The following is a 20,695-nucleotide window of genomic DNA, read 5'->3' as shown; positions in this document are numbered from 1 at the left end:
ACATAAGATCTCTCCTTGGTTTTTGTCTGTGTCCTATTTTCTTCCTATAAGGACACCAGTCATGTTGGATTAGGGTCCACTATGATGACCTGATTTTAACTTTATTATCTCTTTAAAGGCCTTATCTCCAAATACAGTCACATTGAATACAGTCACATTGTAAGTACTAGGGTTAAGACTTGTGGGGCGAGGCTCACTTCAGCCAATAATAGCCACTAGATAATATTTTCATATTTATTAAAATAAATAAATACTTTATCCATAAATGTCTTACTCTGCAGTCAGGAGGGGTTTATGAATGCATGTTTCCTGTTCAACAGTCAAGAAAACCGCTGGCTGTTCCAGTTTGCTTTTGATGTTCCAAGGATACATTTTTGCCTGCCACAAACATTCCAGTGGTTCGACTATAGTAATAAAATAGGTAACCTTGCAAACTGAATTTACATTGTTCTGTTTTTCCCTAACATAGGCCAGGTTTCAATTTAATTCTAGAAAATATTGTGCAATATAAGAAATTGTGAAAAGAAGTGTTCAAAGGCTGAGGCAAGAAATGTTAAGATTAAATTAGTTAAAAATACACAAATTCAAAGAACAGAATTTTATAATAAACTTGATAACGGTCCAAACATGTGTCACAAGATGAAAGGTTCCTATTGGTACACAAAAGTACCAGAATTTGGATAATGTGAGATAAGCCTGACTCAATATAGTGTTGTTTTTTACATTTTATAGTTTTGTCCAAAATTTCTAGGGTATGGTTATTTTCATATTTATTTCTGTTTTTTTTTCTCTAATTAGTTTTACTTAAGGGCATTAACTATTTCTATGCAGTTCCTTCATATCTTTAAAAAAGATGCCTGAGATGACACTATCCTTGCATAATATGTTTGCACAAGTTATTTTTAATTTAAATTATTTTAAATTGCTTCTAATTAATTTGAAAGTCTTGGCCTGGTGCTTTTGCCAGTTCTTTCTCACCCATACACACTTTTACTCTATTTTCTGTTATTTTGATCTACTGAGAATTGTGTTTCATTTTGACAAAGAGAGTAAGTAAATACAGACTGTTGAATGCTCTTCTGAATGCTCTGCCTGCAGTATTACTTTGTTTTTGCTTTCCCTAGCCTTCCACTCCCAGTGACAAGGGGCACTCACCATTTCTCACTTCATTTATTTCAGTAGTATTGCCAGGGATTTGGCCTGCTTTCGTTCCTCTACTTAGATGTTGCCAGGCCACTTGCAGAACATATAAAGCTGATCATGTTGCTTGCTTCTTTGTAAAATGATTGATAGAGTATCCTCACTAACTTCAAAATTACATACTAATGTTTTAGAGTTACTTAGAAGGTACTTCAGGTGTTGAGAAAAGATGTATCTCCATTCTTCAACTCCTTACATCCTTTCTAGACCCAGCCACACTGAAATATTTGAACTTCTCAAGATATATGACATTTTCTTATATCTCATTGCCTTTTAGCACACTCTTTCCTATGCTTTGCTAGTGTCTTTTCTTTTCCCCAGTGCCTCCATTTTTCTTCAGTCTCTATCATTCATCAGACAGAGATTTATGGAGTTCCTCCTTTGTGTCTGGAACTATACTAAGAAACAGGGAGGGGACAAGATAGCATTTGTCCTGCTCTTCCAGTCACAGTGATTACTTTACCTGGCTGGCTTCTTTGGTAGTACTTTTTATATGGTGTTCATTCCTTACTACACTAAATTATATTCATGGCAAATATTTTATCTTTTATTTTCATCAGTCTCATACCTACTACAGTGCCTGGACATGATATAGTTCAGTGAATGCTACTAAAGGAATCAATATGTATCCTACTTTTGTTCAGTGTGTGTTTATTTATAGTCATGATGCAATGACTTGTATTTTATCTGCTTATTTTCGCTTCGGGACTAATATTTCATCAGAAGAGCCTTTTATAAGCACTGGATTAAGGATGTTAATTCGTAAAAAGTATTGAGAGATTCACTAAAACTAGTATGTGATACCTAAATGTATGTATTGTTGGCTGGTATATTTATCAACCAGAGAAACAGAACCTTACGTGCTCCTTGGGGGTGGGGGTGAGGGTGGTGGGCGCTGAGTAGGCCAGGAAGGGAAGGCTGGAACTTTTGACATGGGTAGAATTTTGTCTTCATTAAGAAGCCTCAACTACTTTTAAGGCTTTTCAGTGATTGAATCAGGCCTACCCAGATTACCTATGACAGTCTCCCTTACTTGAAGTCAGCTGTAGTGGGTTGTAATCGTATCTACAGAATATCTTCACAACACATATACATTCCACAGAAACATGCATTTTTGTCATTTATATTCATTGATCTACTCAAGCACCTATAAACAGTGCTGGGCAAGAAGAATCAACAGCAATTGATTACAAATAAATATGAAAAAATAATATTTTTTCTAAATTATATATTTTCCTTTGCCGTAGATAAATGTATGTAATAGTGGGTTCATCCTGACACTCAACACACATTCTGTGGAGCAAGAGGGAAATAGTTGTTGTAAATCATTTTGAAATAGAGCTTGGAACTCAAAGCATTTTTGTGAGTCACAGCTGTGCTGTGTTGTGAGGCAAATTGCTTAAAGCTTACACAGTTTTCCTAGGGTAAAGAATTCAGATATAAGAATACTATTGAATAGAAACACAATTGGAAAAGATAAACTATTAAACTTACTCTTCATAACACATGATAGGTATTTAAATAAAGAGCAACAGGAAGCATTGTCAGTAGCATGGTGGGGTCAGGCAAATTGATTGAATTCTGGTTTTGCTACTCCCAATCTGTCTGACCTTGAACACTGTAAAATCAGGATAATAATATTACCCCAAACAATTTTTCTGAGTGGTCAGGATGATACTGTAACTTTAATGCATATTTAGTAGTAATGCATTAATGCATAGTATGTATTATATGTAACTAATGTGTAGTTAGAAGGATGCCTACTACATAATGATATTTAAGCATTTGTTAAATTAATGTTACCCTTTTGCTGGGTTAAGCTTCACCAGTGGGTTGTTCTGTGGTAAATACATAGGCCCTGGATATTTGGACAGGAAAGGGGAAGGTGAACACTTTTTCAAGTCAAAAACAAATGCTTTTCTTTTACACCTGTAATTTGTTCATTGGTAGTAAACAGTTCTGGTGAATTGACGTGGTGATTTCAAATGTAGTTACGTTATGAGTTAATTATGATGGTTATGAGTTAATTATGATCTAGCCATATTTAGTAATTTTAATGTTCTAATTTTGCATTGAAGAGAAAAATGTCTCTCCTAGAAATCTTTGGCACTTGTGTGAACATTTAAAAAATATGTTACTTTCCCATATTTAAAATTTGGGAAATTGATTTTAAAATTGATTTTATAAATTAAAGACCAAACAAAGATAGAAGTTCAGTAATTAAATGAAATAGTTTTGATTTATCAAACTGGAGAAAAGAGTAAAACAATTTCAGTATTTAGGTCTTGCATCTCAGTTTATTATGGGTCTTAAAGAAATGTTTTGTACAATACAGTTGATATTAGAGAGTCATTTCATATAATAGCATGTTTTTTGTGGTGTAATAAAAAGTTACGTGCAAAGTCAGACTACTCAATTTTAAACCTAGAAATGATTTCTACTTTGCCATAAGATTTTTATATTTCTGATGCAGAGGTTCCAGTAGTTTTGATCATTTTTGGTGTTCAGATACTTATAACTACCCAGGAGTAAATGGGAGTAGTGCTTAGGAGCAAATCCTAGCATAAGTAATTCTTGTCACTCAAACATTTTCTCTCATTTTAAAACTCCTATTTGTGGGGCCACTGTTTGTGGGATCAAGCCTGGTGTCGAGCTCTGTGCTGACCACGTGAAGCCTGCTTGGGATTCTCTATCTCCCTCTTTCTCTGCCCCTCCCCTGCTTGTGCTCATGTTCTCTCTCTCCATATTTCAAAATAAATGAGTAAACTAAACAAACAAAAACCTTCATATTTGTATAACTCATATTCAAATGTTAGTTTCTTATGTCCAAGTCATTGTTTTTGTAGTTGTGGGTGGTTGTGACAATGGACTTCCTCCAGATGCAGTTCAAGCATTTCTCCATGAGACCCTCTCAGAATGGCCTGATTAGTGACCCTAATATTGTTAAGAAAACCTCCATCTGTGTAGAAAGAAATGGGACTTTAATTTTTCAGTCAGGCTGACTCTGACAATTCCAAGTAACAGAAGCCTGTGATGGAATTTTCTATGGTTCATGCAATATAGTTAAACAAAGATTCTTTTCACAGAAGAACAAATTTAGCATGTAAATTTATAGGTTGGTGCCTCAAATTATTATCTGCATCTTTGGTTGGAAGTAACAGTGGAAAATTATCGATTTCTCAACACATGGATGCTGGAAACTTACTTGAATATGCAATGCCTTGGCATGTCTTACGTTTTTTAAGTTGTATTATGAAATAATTATCTGCTGTTGCCTAAATTTAACTTTTAAAAAATTTATAAGTGAATAATATTTGCTATACATGATTGAAACTATATAAGTACAATTAAATAATGCGAATAATCAAAAGTTGGCAGTTCCTGTTTGTTTCACTCTCTACTTTTTTATAAAGCCACAGTTTTTCCCATCATGAGAGTTCGGTCTGAATAGTGAAACATTTGCTTTTGTTTTTTAATTTTTATTTTAGTGAGAGAGAGAGCATGAGGTGGAAGAGGGGCAGAAGGAGGGAGGGAGGGAGGGAGGGAGGGAGGAAGAGAGAGAGAGAATGAGAAAGAATTTCAGGCAGGCTCCATGCCCAGTAGTGAGCCCGACATGAATCTAGAACCCATGATCCTGGGATCATGACTTGAGCCAAAATCAAGAGTCAGATGCTTAACTGACTGAGCCACCCAAGCACCCATGGAGGTCTTTTTTAAACTTGAAATTTCCTTTTAATCTGTATCATCAAGGTTATTTTAATGGCAAATATAATGTTTTCCCCTTTAGTCCTATTTATATAATTCTTCAAAAATAATTTATGTGTTTGTGTCATGGTAAAAATGAACATAATTAAATTATTATACAGAGTAGTTCAAATTGTGACCATTGTTATATGAGTTTCTTAATTCCTTTTTGTATGGACCATAATTTTGAAGAATATATCTTGCTTTGTCAGAATATAATGATCACATAAATATCCATTACTCTATAGGTTCTCAGAAATTGTTTCTCTTCTCAGTGACATACTGCTAAGGTTTCCTTTATTTATTTTTTTCTTTCTTCCTCAGAATGATAGAGCCTAGGCATATTCATTGTTTTAAAAAATCTGTACTTCCTTTTTATTATTCCATTCACTTTTTTTAGGCCTTAACTGATTTAAAAAATATATTGAAATATAATTGACATATAATATTGTATTAGTTTGAGGCATATAACATAATGATTCAATAATTCTGTACATTACTCATTGCTCATCACACATTATCCATACAACATCCTTCATCATACGACTTGATCACAATACTATTAACTATATTCCCTCTGCTATACTTTTATCTCCATGACTTATTTATTTTATTATTGCAAGTTTGTACCTCTTAATCCCCTTTATCTATTTTGCCCAACCTCCTACTGACCTCCCCTCTGGCAACCACCAGTTTGTTCTCTGTACTTATGAGTCTGTTTTGCTTTTTTGTTTGCTCTTTTTGTTTTTATTTGTTTGGTTATTTATTTTGTTTTCTAGATTCCACATATAAGTGAAATCATGGTATTTATCTTTCTCTTTTGACTTCATTTAGTGTAATACCTCTAGGTCCATTTATGTTGTTGTGCCTGGCAAAAACTCATTCTTTTTTATGGGTGTGTAATACACCAGCGTGTTTGTGTGTTTGTGTGTGTATTTCACACCTTTTTTTTTTTTTTTGTCTGTTGATAGGCACTTGAATTGGCTGTCATAAAAATGATACTTTTTTTTGGTTATCATAATAATGCTGAAATAAGTGTGAATATATCTTTTTGAATTATTGCTTTTTCTTTCTTTGTATAAATACCCAGTAGTAGAATTATTGGATCATAGTATTTCAATTTTTAGTTTTTTCAGGAACCTCCATACTGTTTTCTCCAGTGGTGGCAAAAATTTATATTCCAAAAACGGTGTATGATGGTTCCCTTTTTTCCACCTCCTCACCAGCACTTGTTATTTCTTGTCTTTTTGATAGTAGTCATTCTGACTGGTGTGAGGTGATATCTCTAATTAGTGATGTTGAGCATCTTTTCATGTGTCTGTTGCCATCTGTATGTCTTCTTTGGAAAACTGTCCGTTCAGTTCCTCTGCCCATCTTCTTCTTTTCTTCTTCTTCTTTTTTTGTTATGTTTATTCTTGAGAGAGAGAGAGAGAGAGAGAGGGTGTGAGTGGGGGAGGGTCAGAGAGAGAGAGAGGGAGACACAGAATCTGAAGCAGGCTCCAGGCCCTGAGCTGTCAGCACAGAGCCCGATGGAGGGGTTGAACCCACGAACCCACAAACTGTGAGATTGTGACCTTAGCTGAAGTCAGACGCTTAACTGACCCTGGTGCCCCTCCTCTGCCCGTTTCCTAATTGGATTGTTTGGGTTTTTGGGTGTTGCTTTGTGTAAGTATATATCATGTATACTAACCCCTTATTGTATATATCATTTACAAATATCTTCTCCACTCACTTTTTTGAAGTTATAATTTCTCTATTCTTTAATGGCTTAACTGGCATTTATTACACTAATTCTTGTATTTAGTGTGAATGAAATATAAAGGTATTAAAAACTGGAATGTAATTTAAATTCCGCTAAATATAAGAGCTTTGCCATTTACATTGATTTCCTAACCATGTATCTTTAGACCAGGGTAGTGTCACTTTTATTATATAATAATTAATGGAGCTTATTTTTCATTGACTTAGTTATTCATTATTTTTTAATCTCAATATCTATGAGAGTGCTATAACTTGTTCCAGCCTCTAGACAATAAAAACTAAATATTGATACTAATAATTACCTTGTGTAAACAAATGCTCCCTATTTTTAAAAATTTTTCTTGTTCACCTACAGTCTTTTCCCTGCTCACTTCTCTCTTTTCATTTTTAAAGATAATTTAGCTCTATTTTCCCTCATAGAGATCTAGATAAATCCTTTTACTTAATCTGGTAAGCAGCTTACTGTTCTAACACTTGAAATATTTCTAAAAGAATTCAAAGATTTATTAAAATTATTTCTTTCTTGCCCACAGTAGAATCCTACCATTAAGCATATTTCTTGGAACATACCAGTTAGTTCAGTAAATATTTATTGAATAACTGAGTGGCATACCAGAGGAATTAATTAGTTATATATATATACACACATACATACATATATATGTATGTACACACACACACACACACACACACATATATATATATATATATATATATATATATATATATATATATATACATACATATATTTTACTAGCAGTATTTAAGACAACAGGGAAAATTTTATTTTTTTATTCATTTATTTTTTTAATATATGAAATTTACTGTCAAATTGGTTTCCATACAGCACCCAGTGCTCATCCCAACAGGTGCCCTCCTCAATACCCATCATCCCCTCCCTCCCATCCCCCATCAGCCTTCAGTTTGTTCTCAGTTTTTAAGAGTCTCTTATGCTTTGGCTCTCTCCCACTCTAACCTCTTTTTTTTTTCCTTCCCCTCCCCCATGGGTTCCTGTTAAGTTTCTCAGGATCCACATAAGAGTGAAAATATATGGTATCTGTCTTTCTCTATATGTCTTATTTCACTGAGCATAACACTCTCCGGTTCCATCCACGTTGCTACAAAGGGCCATATTTCATTCTTTCTCATTGCCACTTAGTACTCCATTGTGTGTATAAACCACAATTTCTTTATCCATTCATCAGTTGATGGACATTTAGGCTCTTTCCATAATTTGGCTATTGTTGAGAGTGCTGCTATAAACATTGGGGTACAAGTGCCCCTATGCATCAGTATCCTGTATCCCTTGGGTAAATTCCTAGAAGTGCTACTGCTGGGTCATAGGGTAGGTCTATTTTTAATTTTTTGAGGAACCTCCACACTGTTTTCCAGAGTGGCTGCACCAATTTGCATTCCCACCAACAGTGCAAGAGGGTTCCCGTTTCTCCACATCCTCTCCAGCATCTATAGTCTCCTGATTTGTTCATTTTGGCCACTCTGACTGGCGTGAGGTGATATCTGAATGTGGTTTTGATTTGTTTTTCCCTGATGCAACAGGGAAAATTTTAAATATAGTAGATTTTTCTTCTCCCAACTATGTTGGAATTGTTTGATGTAGACTCAAAACACATGCTAAGAGTAAATTAAATTTAAAAAAAAAGAGAGAAGAGTAGAAGAAACAAAAATCTGTTTGATGGCATTAGAGAGACAAGGAAAGCAGCTCCCCCACACATACATTGACACATACTCGATACTAATGTTTGTATCTTGAGTGCCACATAATTGCTTGAGATTCAGTTCTGCTCTTGGCGGTCATCTAGTTTATACCTCAGACTCCACCCCTGAGTGGATTAGTAATTCAGCAAATATTTTTAGCGGAAGGTGAAGAACATTAAGATCTGTTCTTATGCTTCTTTCTCTTTGAGATCATAGTCCCACACTTCTTGGCAGACTTGTATGACCTTAATTGTATTGTTGCCTTCTCTTTCATTAATGTGGCTATCATCTTTAGTATTTGCCTCTCTCTGTATTGGGGAGAGGGTTTAATTTATTGTTTGCCACTTATTGAAGTGAGTACTTAGATCAGAAATTATTGATCTTTCATTTATAATCAATTCAAATACCACTTATATCACTAGAAGATTTCATTTCTTTGCTACACTTCTCATTTCCACCATCAAATTCCTTCCTTAGATTATCCATTTTTGTAAAGTGTCACATGAGTTCATCACTGGGAGAAAAGGAAGCAATGGGACTACATACTTTGAGACTTGGGCTTAAATTGAGTAGCAGATGCATCATGACCAGTTATTGATAGACTTTGAAAAAAGTGATGTGTGTGTCTAATCATGATGCACATTTCTTATTTGTACTCAAAGTACATGCTCAGAGTAAGTAGAGACTATTTGTTTAGTGATTTGCGGATCAAAGGGCTGCTAGAGAAGCTCATAGTTTGTACAATTATACACAGTATCGCTATATCATGAGAACTGAAATGTGAGCCATTTTTGAGAGTTCTGGTGTTACTTAACTAAACCATGTAACTGAAATTTGTGCTTATCAGAATCATGTAAAGCAAGAATTTACAGCTTTATTGCATTAATTATCAGTAAAATTTAAATTAAAGCGACAATGTGATACCACTATATACACTTATAGGAATAGCTGTGGTAGTCAGAATTCTAAGATGACACGTGACTCTAACCCTTGTATTGATTCCTTCCACTGGGAAGATGGGACGTCACTACTGCAATTATATTATATTCCATGGCAAGAGAGACTTTGTAGTTGTACTTATGATTACTAACCAGTTGACTCTGAGTTAATCAAAAAGGTGATAATCTGTATGGGCCTAACCTAACGAGCTTTTGAAAAGCAGAGTATATTTTCCCCAGTTGTTAGCAGCAGAAGAGATCAGAGCATGAGAGAAATTTGATGCATGAGAGGGTTTTAATGTGAAGGATATTCTTCATTGCTGAGATAGACAAGCCACTGACCACTGACCTATCAGAAGCTTCTAGGAGTTCAGACTGATCCCTGGCCAATAGCCAGCTAGGTAAAGGAGACATGAGTCCAACTACCTCAATAAAGTAAATTTGCTAACAATGTCATTAATCTCAAAAATGGATTCTTCCCCAGAAACCTAAGAGCACAGCCTGGCTGTGAACCTGACATTGGCCTTGTGGGAACTTAACTCTTGAGTGGGAATTATGTAACAAAGTTTAGGTCTTTCTTTGTAATCTGTATACCTAATCAGAGAACTCAACTGAGTTCACTGGACTTCTTACTTACAGAATTATGAGATAATAAATGGGTGCTGTTTTAAGCTGCTAAATTTGTGTTAATTTTTCATGCAGCAATAAAAAATTCGTACAGTAGTAAAATTTTAAAAAACTGGCAAAAGTTAAGTGTTGATACAGATGTGGAACAACTGAAACTCTTCTGTTTTGGGGAATGCAAATTAGCCCAATCAGTTCAGAAAAACGTTTGGCAATATCTACTAGAGGTGAAGGTGGGACATATGAACAAATCCAAGAGCAGTTGCTAGATATTTTTCAACACAATTTTATTTTTGCAATAAAATAAAAAAAGAAAAAAAAACATAGAGGTATGTTTATAGACATTTCAAAATAGCCTCAGAGCAGAGCAGTTCTAAATGTCCATCACCAATAAAATGCATAAATATATTTTGTAAATTCATTCAGTGCAATGTTACACAGCTATGAGAATGAACAAATACTGCTACACATGAATGGGTCTTATAGATGTATATTGAGTGAAATAAGCCACATGTAAAATAGTACACACACAGAAGAGAATGATTTCCTTCATGCTAAGGTCAGAAATAGACCAACCTAATCTATGGTTATTTAAGTAATAATAATGGTTAAGTTTGGGGGCTGCAATAGTGATTGGGAAGAGGTACCACAGGGAGTTTTAGGGTTCTGGTAATGCTTTACTTATTGATCATAATGCTGATTAAACAGTTGTGTTCATTTTGGAAAGATTCATTTAACTGTATATGATTTATGCACTTCTTATTCTTCAATGAAAAGCTTTTTTTAAAAAAGGGCTGTAAAGTATTGGCAGCACCTTTTCTCCTGTGTGGCTTAAAAAAAGAAAAATTACCTAAGGTCATTCAGCTAGTAAGTGGAAAGACTCAGAGTGGAAAATGATAATGAGAGATCATTTAATGGTAATTAATGTTTTAGTTAAATTATATCTTTCATTTGACTGAAAATTAAAAAAAAAAAAAACAAAAAAGGGAACGTGGAATAGTCAATAAATAATTTTGACATTTACAATTAATTTTTTTAATAAAACAGTTTGCCGGGAGGATTCATACCACTCTGTAGTCTCATGTGCTGCTGTGGTCCTTACTCCTATGGAACCAACCATAGAAATGAAGAAAAGAGAAGAACTAAAATTTCCTGAACCTTCCAAACAGTAAGTTATTTGTTTAATGCTTTAGAACTTTGTAAAACAAATTAGATGACAGATCAGAATTGGATTGCTCAGAAATTATGATTTATAATGAATGTGTTAATGCTAGTATATCGAAAGGACAGAAATAATTTTGTATGATATTTAAAAAGTCAATCTATCCTTTATTGTGCCAGTGAATAACTTCTGCATCTTCTGCCTTCATCTGTTTGAGCTATATTCCATTCAAGTTTCGTTTTGTTACCTTAGGGACATGAAGCATTTTATTTCTTTAACACAGGTGATGGTGGATACACTGTTCTTGGATGGCTTATTTTATAGTTGTAGGCTTTGGTTGTGTAAAATGTGATCAATTCTTAATATAAACTTACTAGCTTAAAGTTGGCTTGCATTTTTATAAGGAATGAAAGTTATTAAGTATTTTAAATAAATTACTCTAAATGAAAATTTACACTAATGCTTCTACATTTTTACTATGTAAGTTTCACTTAAATTTAGATTTGGTCTTATATTGAATAAATGATACATTTTTTTTCTTACAGAGAGAATTAAATTCATGGTAAGAAATGTAAACTACATGCACTTGACATATCAAATAAGCTAGGATATTTCCAGGTATGCATTATATAAATGAAAAGGGAAAGCTGACTGATATTTTCCAATGAAACTAGTACCATTCCCACTTTAAGGTCTCAGACTGGGGACTAGGTGATGGATGGTGTTGCCATGTAATCTGGCTGACCACCACATGAGCCAGGTAGTACCTTGAAGCACCTACTGTTTTCCCCATTGGTTTACACTGTATCACACTTGTTTTGTTTCTGATGCGTTTCTACTGGATGAGTTCCTGAGGACAGAGTTTCCCGGAACATGATAGTGCCTGATACTCTTTGTGAAATCAATTAGAAAACCCTTTAATGTTACATTCAATAATGTTGAATTCAAATGGAGCAATGTATATATTTGATAGCATGAAGATAGGTAGTATTAATATTCTCATTATAAAGAAATACTAACCAATTCAGGAAGTAATGATTGTAATTCAGTTTTAATACAATCTAAAAGTGAAAACAACTGCTCTTAATATAGTCTAATTTTTAGGTTCCAATTTTTTGTCTAATAGGAGGAAAATTACATCTCATGTATGCCAGTGGAATTATATTGGAAAACTCAAGTGCATTTTCTACAATATCTGAATGAGTTTACATAAGTTACCTATATATTTATAAGTAGGATCTTAAATTCTTTTAATTATCTTTTAGTGATTTTGCTTAAAGCTGGGAATAGTGTTATTTTCTTACATAAAATACCCTTTTTTCCAGTCTTCAGCTACTTCATCAATATTCATTCTTCTTTATTCTGACATAAAGCAGACTATTAACTGGCTCTCTCTTTTTTTTTTTTTTTGTCCTTTTCTGTTACCCTGCATTCACTCTGATGCTCCTTTGTATTATCTGAATCTACTTTCTTATTAAACATTCTCACTTAACAATATCATTCATTCATTCACATAGCTTTGTTACTGTTTTTGTTTTCCTGAGTTAGAGAGTCCTTCGTTAAAATCTTAATTCTGCTACAATATATATTAGATGGAAATTGGGGACATTTTACTTAAACTCTCTGTGCTTTCCTTTCTTCATCTGTTAATTGGGGTGATATCACCATCCTTTTGCAGTCACTGTATTATGTGAAGTCATATTGGTAAAGGACTCAAAATCTAAAAATCCACAAAAGTATTAGTCATGTTATCCCTTCCATAGCTTCAATTGTCAACATTATCAATGACTTACAAATGCGTATTCTTCTTCTGAAGGCTTTTCTGAATGCAGGTATAATATTTAAAGTTGTTGACCTGAGTAGGTATTCTACTGAATCTTATAGTAAGTATACCTAAAACCAAATTAATGACATCTATAAGCCCTTAAACATTGATTCTTTCTGACTTCTATATTTATGTACAACCATTTTTTTTCCTTTTCTGAAAAATCTCATTATGTTTTCTCTCTCACATCTCACATTCAGTTATTTATTGGTTTCTTGATTAATGTCCCCATTATATTAATACCCTTTTTGCTGACCAGGAAGGCAGATATACCACAAAATTTTTTCTAATATTGTATATTCAATTGTGATCCTAATGAAGACATTCAAATAGTGGCCATTGTATCAAATGGAGATTACATATGCCCTTCATACTTCAAACTGCTATTTTGAGAATTAATTGATACATATGAATATATGAAAAAAGAAAACATAAATGCAGAGGCATAGTAATTAATTCAAAACTCTCATTTGCTAATGAGAGCAGCTGCATTGTAAATTGGTTTTAGAAAGATCAAGGGTAGTGATTCGTTTTGGCTCATGTAATTAAAAAAGTATAGAGGTAGAAACTTCCTCCAGTATGTTTGGGTCTGGTACTCAAATAGTGTCATAAAAGTTCATTCTTTCCATCTGCATCTCTTTGCTTTGCTTTCCTCTGCAGTTTTCATTTTCAAGGAGGGTCCTCTAAAGGTGACATTACTGCCTTCAGCAGCTGGTGGGGCAGATTTTTATCTTTTCAGTAAATCCAGTGGAAAGAGCTTCTCCTTCCCTTTAATCAAAACAAAACAAAAACCAAGATTTGAATGTCACTGGCTTTGACTAGCTTAGCTTATTTGGCATGATTTTGCTGAAACAATTGCTGTGTCCCAGAGTATTTGATGATGTGATTGACTAGAACCAGGTTACATGACAGACTCTGAGGCAAAGTGTGAAGGTGAGAGGGGACGGGTGATTCCATCCTTGAAATATGGATGATATTGATAAAACAAGGCAGGGATAGATGCTAGGAAGACAAAATAATGGATGTTCAACATAACTAATAATATTATCACCATTAGTTTTACAAGTCAGAATTCTTTATATTTTTCAAACCAAAGACGTTGAAAGACATTAAAATACAATTATGAATACCTTTGTTACTTGTTTTAGGTGTTTATCACATAATTTTATTTCATATCAGCTAGCTGTGCTATTGAGGCCATTAGGAATTGAGGCCTTGGGCAGGTTTTTGGTAACTTTCTTAACCACAATTTATTCCTTTTCAGTGTGGAAGTTACTTTATCTACCTTATAGTGAAAGTCCTGAAGCACAATAAAAAGGAAAGAATATTTAAAAAATTTGTATTTTTTTACAACAAATATGTTAGGGAAATAACCACATCACATTTTTATAAATGAAGTTACCAAAACCCTTTATGATATTACTTTTCTGTTTTGGGCCTTCTCATTAAGAAATATAATTCACTAATATAATACTGACATATTGGAATGTTGTAAGTTGAGGCATTGTGTTTAGATACCTAGTGTTTTCTTTAAATTCAGGAAGAAATTATTTCTTGAAATAATTTTCCCCTCTATACAGACTTCATATGATAAATTCATAAACCACTGAGTCTTTGAAACATAGGATAGAGTCATGTAATTCAGAACTCAGCAAATCTCTTGCTAAGAAGAACTTGCTAAGAACAATTGTTAAGAAGAACATATCCTCTCAGTGTATGGGCTTCAGAATACATAAGATTGTACAGGAGACAGAATATGTATGACAGTTTATTTTTGAGGATGTTATAGTCCAGGTGAAGAATGAAGTCTAGGTGAAAAACACAAACCTAAAAAAGATAAACCTCAGGCAACAGATGCTATTTATCAATGTAAGATACAGGTTTAGGTTAGGTGTATGATTACTTAAAGTTATGTAAGACATATTGATATATCAGTATAAACTTAGGAAATAAAGCCAGAATATTGGTCATAATTATGGCATTGTGTCGATACATCACTTTAGAATGTAAGAAAAATCTTATGACTGAAATATTTACATTTTAAAAATTTTCATGTGTTTATCAGTTTTTAGACACATTCAGCTAGGAAAATATAAGAGTTAGGAATTCCTATAAGGGATAAAGTATAAATTTGTCAGCATAGCAAATAATAGGGAGAAAACATCCAGTCTTTTAAGAAAGAAAGCTATATTCTGAGCACTATAGCGGGAAAGAATTAGAGCTTTTCTCTTGTTGATGTACCTAAAGGTCATCTTAATTCTGAAAATAAGGGTGTTGATTTTACTTTATTTTTTATTTTAGTCTGATAGGTCACTAAATATCATGGAAAGAATACTCTGTAGAAAAATAGAAAAATATTTATGATCCAAAAAGAGGCTATACAATTTTCAAATAATTTGATCATCAACATCATAGTATTAAAAATATGTTTACATAGAGGCACCTGGTGGCTCAGTCAGTTGAGTGTCCAACTTCGGCTCAGGTCATGATCTCACAGTTCATGAGGTCAAGCCCCGCTTTGGGCTCTGTGCTGACAGCTCAGAGCCTGGAGCCTGCTTCAGATTTAGAGATTCTCTCTTCCCTTCCCCTCCTCTCTGTCTCTCTCTCCCTCAAAAGTAAATAAACATTAAAAAATAATAAGAAAAAATATGTCCACATATCCAGAAACTCATAAATTTGTTACTCAAATTTATGCATTTCTTAAATCACAGTTATGTGCAAATGAGTGCTTCAAGAACTGTGTATAAAATTCAAACTCTGAAGAGTACCGCTTCCATGATAGATTATGGATTTTATGTTGCGCTTTCATTAGAAATGTGTTTGTTGCAAATCGTGCACTTTGTATGTAACATGGCTTGATACCTGAAATGAAGGGATTTTATAGCCATTGTAAATTTAGAAATAAAGAGGTAAAGGAAGAGAGAAATAATTCTATTTTTTTGGTCATCTCCATGTTTTTATTTTATTTTATATAGACAAATATAAACTTCCTAAGATACTTGATTTATTGTTTCAATTTGTGCAAATGAGGCGTTATGTCAACATGCTGTCATTCACTCCAAGTTTCAAGGTCTTCCTGTAATAATGCTTCATGGCCTTGACATGAAGAAGGTTCTTTGAGCTACTTCTGAAGGGACACAGATGCTATCATTCAGTACAGAAGATCTTATTTTTTAAGAATGGCTAAAACTAACCTATTTTATTCTTAGAGGATACTTGACATAAGTTTAAAGTTCTGTCAGCTCTTTTTTATTTATTTTTATCTGAATGAATAATGTATGTATGCTAAATTTTGAAAAGTTTAAGTACTCTCTAATGTCAGAGTTGTTGCACAAACTCTGTAGTTGTACTGGAGACACATCAAAGAATCCTTTTAAAAGCTAATCTCCAGCTTTTTTTTTTTTTTACAAATTTCAGGGGGATATATTTATTTATGATTTCACATAGACATTTATTCATTAATCCATCAAAAATAGGTAATTCTTGAGTATTTGTTTTGATCTTTGCACTCTGTTCCAGGCTTGGATCTTAATTAAAAGGCAGGTGCGGTCTCTTATGAAAATGTAGAGTGTAGTCAGGGAGACACATGCTAATTGATTAATTGCAACAAGAAATGCAAGATTGTGGATATGACAATGGCTATAATGTAGAGGTATATCCTTTAATAAGGGCTTATAATAAGGAGCTTTAACTTAGCCAAGAAGGTGAAGAGAAAACTGCCCTGAGAAAGTGAAACAAGCTAAGATCTGAAGGATATTAGTTAACTAAATGAAAAAGCAAAGGAGGACTTTGTCATCAGAGAGAAAAGCTTGAGCAAATGCTCTGTGATGGCTGGGAGCAGGGGGGGGGGATATTGAAAGAAGGTTGGTGGGGATAAAGGAAGCCAAAAACATGTTTTTTTTAAGCAGAGCCCAGGTGACACATGGGGACAGTGGTGTCATAGAGCCCGCTTGGGAGAGCAGGTTTGTTATTATTTCTTCCCAGCTCCAGACTCAGGTATCTCACATTGGAAACCTGAAATCAGCTGGAATGTTTTTATTTATTGCCAAAGTCTACAAATAAGGGCTTTTCCCTTCCCCAAGAGAGCTGGCTAGCTATTTAGTAACACACCCCTGATGAAGGACAGGTTGAGTGTCTGTTAGTGAGACCAGTTAGGTGATGGCTGACAGTAGCTTGGACTAGGGTGCTGGCACTGGGATGGTGAAATGTGAAAAGAGAACTGAGTCAATTTATATTCCAGAACCTAGGAAAATTCACTAAGGTTATTAAAGCTAAAATTTACAGTATATTATCAAGCACTCACAGCAAGGATAAAGAATATCTATACTGCTAATTATAATTCTGATAAAAAAAAGTAATGTAATAGTGTGACAATCTTACCATATTCTTGTGAATTAGTAATAGTTTTTAGTCAAGGAAGAGTTTTTATATTCTTTTAATTTATATTGTTATTAATGAAACTATCTAAATGGGAAACATGTATATATACATAAACGTGCTTTGCACAAAATTCCTTTCTGAATCTTTTTCATTGATTCTCACTGGAAATTCATGTAAATATAAATAAATTCCACTTAGGTCCTTGTATAAATATTATGATTCCTTACTAGTAATTTCCCTCTTATATTTGGTCTCTACCTTTTATTACCCTCTTAGTGTCTTAAATCTCTCCCATTTAAAAAAGAAATCAGAGGGGTGCCTGTGTGGCTCAGTCAGTTAAGCGTCGACTTCAGCTCAAGTCATGATCTCACAGCTACTCGGCTCGAGCTCTGCATCGGGCTCTGTGCTGACAGCTCAGAGCCTGGAGCCTGCTTCAGATTCTGTGTCTCCCTCTCTCTTTGCCCCTCCCCCACTCGTGATCTGTTTCTCTCTCTCTCAAAAATAAATAAACATTAAAAAAATTTCTTTTAGGGGCGCCTGGGTGGTGCAGTCGGTTAAGCGTCCGACTTCAGCCAGGTCACGATCTCGCGGTCCGTGAGTTCGAGCCCCGCGTCAGGCTCTGGGCTGATGGCTCAGAGCCTGGAGCCGGTTTCCGATTCTGTGTCTCCCTCTCTCTCTGCCCCTCCCCCGTTCATGCTCTGTCTCTCTCTGTCCCAAAAATAAATAAACGTTGAAGAATTACTATTTAAAAAAAAATTTCTTTTAAAGAAATCAGAAATTGAGGCATGGTGTAAATGGAATCACATAGTATGTGGTCTCTTGTGTAAGGCCTCTGTCACTCATCATGTTTTTGAGGTTCATCCACATTGTTATAGGTGCCATGGTCATGCCCTTTTATTAGTGAGCTGTGTTGCATGGGGTGAATGTGTCACAGTTTGATTATTCATTCTGCCCTGTTCTCCTTTGACCACACTTTCAAACCCACTAAATCACAAAACTACAGGACCTATGGGTTTGCATGGAGATGTCATAATGGCCATCCTCATCCAAACCCACCCTTATACTATTCATATCCAATGCTTGGTTCACTACCCATGAAGAAGTTGCCCAACCCCTGCTTACACATCTCTAATGATAGGTAGCTCATTACTTTACAGGGCAGCTTTTTCTATCTTTGGCCATCCTGGCCTGTTAGAAAACTCTTCTTCATTTTCAAATCTACCTTCCTAATTATTCCCACAGAGGACCCAGTTCTCATTCTGAGGCCATTCAAGGTCCAGCTCCCTCCTCCCCACCACAGGCCTTAGGGATCCAGAAGTCGAAACCTCTACTGGGCAATGTATTGATAATCTTTAACTTATAGGGATTGATTAGCTATTTTTTGGTAGTATATAATATTACATTATATAAATGTATCAAAATGTATCCAATCTTCTGTTAAAGGGTGTGTACATGGCTTGCAATGTTTGCTTTATAAACAGTTCTGCTATGAACATTCATGGGCTCTTAGAGTTGGTGTGAAATTTCTCTGCAAATATGATGGCAGAGTTGTAAGGCACACATATCTTTTACTTCAACAGACAGTGCCCACACTTAGATAGGCAAAAGTATAAAGCCTTACAAGGCTTATGAGTGTGAACTGGCGTCTCATGTGGCTTTGATATACATTGGCTTATGTTTTGTGATGTTGAACATCTTAGCAAGTTTTTATTGGGCATTTATGTTTCCTATTCCACAAATTGCCCATTTTTTGTCAATTTCTCTATTGGGAGATTTGTATATTTTTTGTGTTTATGTAGAGAAGTTCTTTGTGTGTTATGATTTCCAAAGTTGAATTGCCCTGTGCATTGCAAATCTTCCTTCCAGTTTGTGGGGTGTCTTTTTAAGTTGTGACTTTTAATAAATAATTTTTATTTTGAAAAAGCCCTGAAACTGCAGCATGAACATGATAACTATCAAGTTACTACTCTGAATATAAGACAGCCCTTTTCCCATGTAGGTTTTCAAAACAAATGGCACCAATTTTGTGATTTTGACCGGTTCCAGGGTGGAAACATCTGTTAGAAGAGATGAGTAAAGAGATTTCTCATGGAGAGAGCCTAGGAGTCTCCCCCATAGCTTTTGGGGGATTTGGAGTTGGGAGGAGTAACCTTCTAACCACAAGCCTAATGAAGGGTCTTCAGGAGAATCATTCAGAGTGTTTCACATGTGTTCTTTGCAGTTGGAAACACAAAGGACAGTTGGCTAATTTATGCCTGAGAAAACTGAAACAGACTGTGAACTGGAATCTGACATCTGACCAGAAAAGCTAGAGGGTTAAGATGGGCTGGCCACCTGGGAAAGCAGTGCCTTCTTGAACTCCCAGAGCTGGTCATGGAGCTCAGGTTTTTGTTACTTATCTGGAGGGTCAGGAAACCTAGGAAATAGAGACAGAGGACACCCATCGATCCTTGGTAAGGGAACTGTGGGAGAGTGGCCCAGAATACCTCTGAAGAGACCACTTGTGTGCCCATTGTGAGGCTCTGGACCCAAGCAAAATCTCTTTAAAACTCTTCTGGCCAACTGAGTACCCTTCTCCTCCACCTCTCACTTGGTAGCAGGAGTACATTGACTGTTCAGCTGAGGAAGCTTAAGTTTTAGGGCCTTCACTTACACTGGAGCCTTCTACAAGGCCCTAGAAGGGATCCTCAAACTTTTCTTCTTCTTACATATGTGTTATTTAAAAAAAAAATTAATGTTTTATTTTTGAGACAGAGAGATACAGAGCATCATCAGAGAAGGGACAGAGAGAGAGAAAGAGACACAGAATCCGAAGCAGGCTCCAGGCTCTGAGCTGTCATCACAAAGGGGCTTGAACTCACGAGCTCTGAGATCGTGACCTGAGCCAAAGTCAGACACTCAGCCAACTGAGCCACCCAGGTGTCCCCTGTTATTTTTTAAATAGACTCCACCAGATTGTATAAACTCTAGGCCTCACAAAACCTGGATGTGTCCTTTAGTACCACTGCTCTTAGATCTAGGCAGGCAGAATATTTGCCTTGGGTTCTGCACTTGAGAGAATTGAGTTATGTCCCTTCTCTGACTCTGCCTCTTTCTGCAAGGCATGAGTTTCAAAGAGCCAAGGATTCCCACTCACTAGGGGCCTGTGTATCTACCAGCCACCATGCTAGGATTCCTTGTTCAAAGAGCCATGTGTCCTCCCCTCTAGGGTGTAATACCCATGGCCCACAAGGCTTCAGAGGAGCATCTGATCTCTGGCAGAGGTGGACAGAGCTTAGAAGAGTGGCTGGGGCATTCTCTCTCTGGCCTGTGAGACTGAATATGTGGGAAGAAGCCCAGGGTCAG

The 20,695-nt window shown here is 35.3% G+C and overlaps 1 protein-coding gene across 3 annotated transcripts in view; it reads left to right on the top strand.

The window, feature by feature from the left end:
- CCSER1 (coiled-coil serine rich protein 1) overlaps nt 1–20,695 on the top strand; it is a 1,330,630-nt gene that overhangs the window by 276,989 nt on the left and 1,032,946 nt on the right. For all 3 annotated transcript variants that reach the window (XM_047856870.1, XM_047856871.1, XM_047856872.1), the window contains one exon: nt 11,031–11,151. In XM_047856870.1, the coding sequence (XP_047712826.1) occupies nt 11,031–11,151 (121 nt within the window). The remainder of the gene's footprint in view (nt 1–11,030; nt 11,152–20,695) is intronic.

This window comes from Prionailurus viverrinus, chromosome B1, assembly GCF_022837055.1.
Source record: "Prionailurus viverrinus isolate Anna chromosome B1, UM_Priviv_1.0, whole genome shotgun sequence".
NCBI classification, from domain to species: Eukaryota; Metazoa; Chordata; class Mammalia; order Carnivora; family Felidae; genus Prionailurus; species Prionailurus viverrinus.
This window is presented reverse-complemented; position numbering and strand designations above follow the sequence as displayed.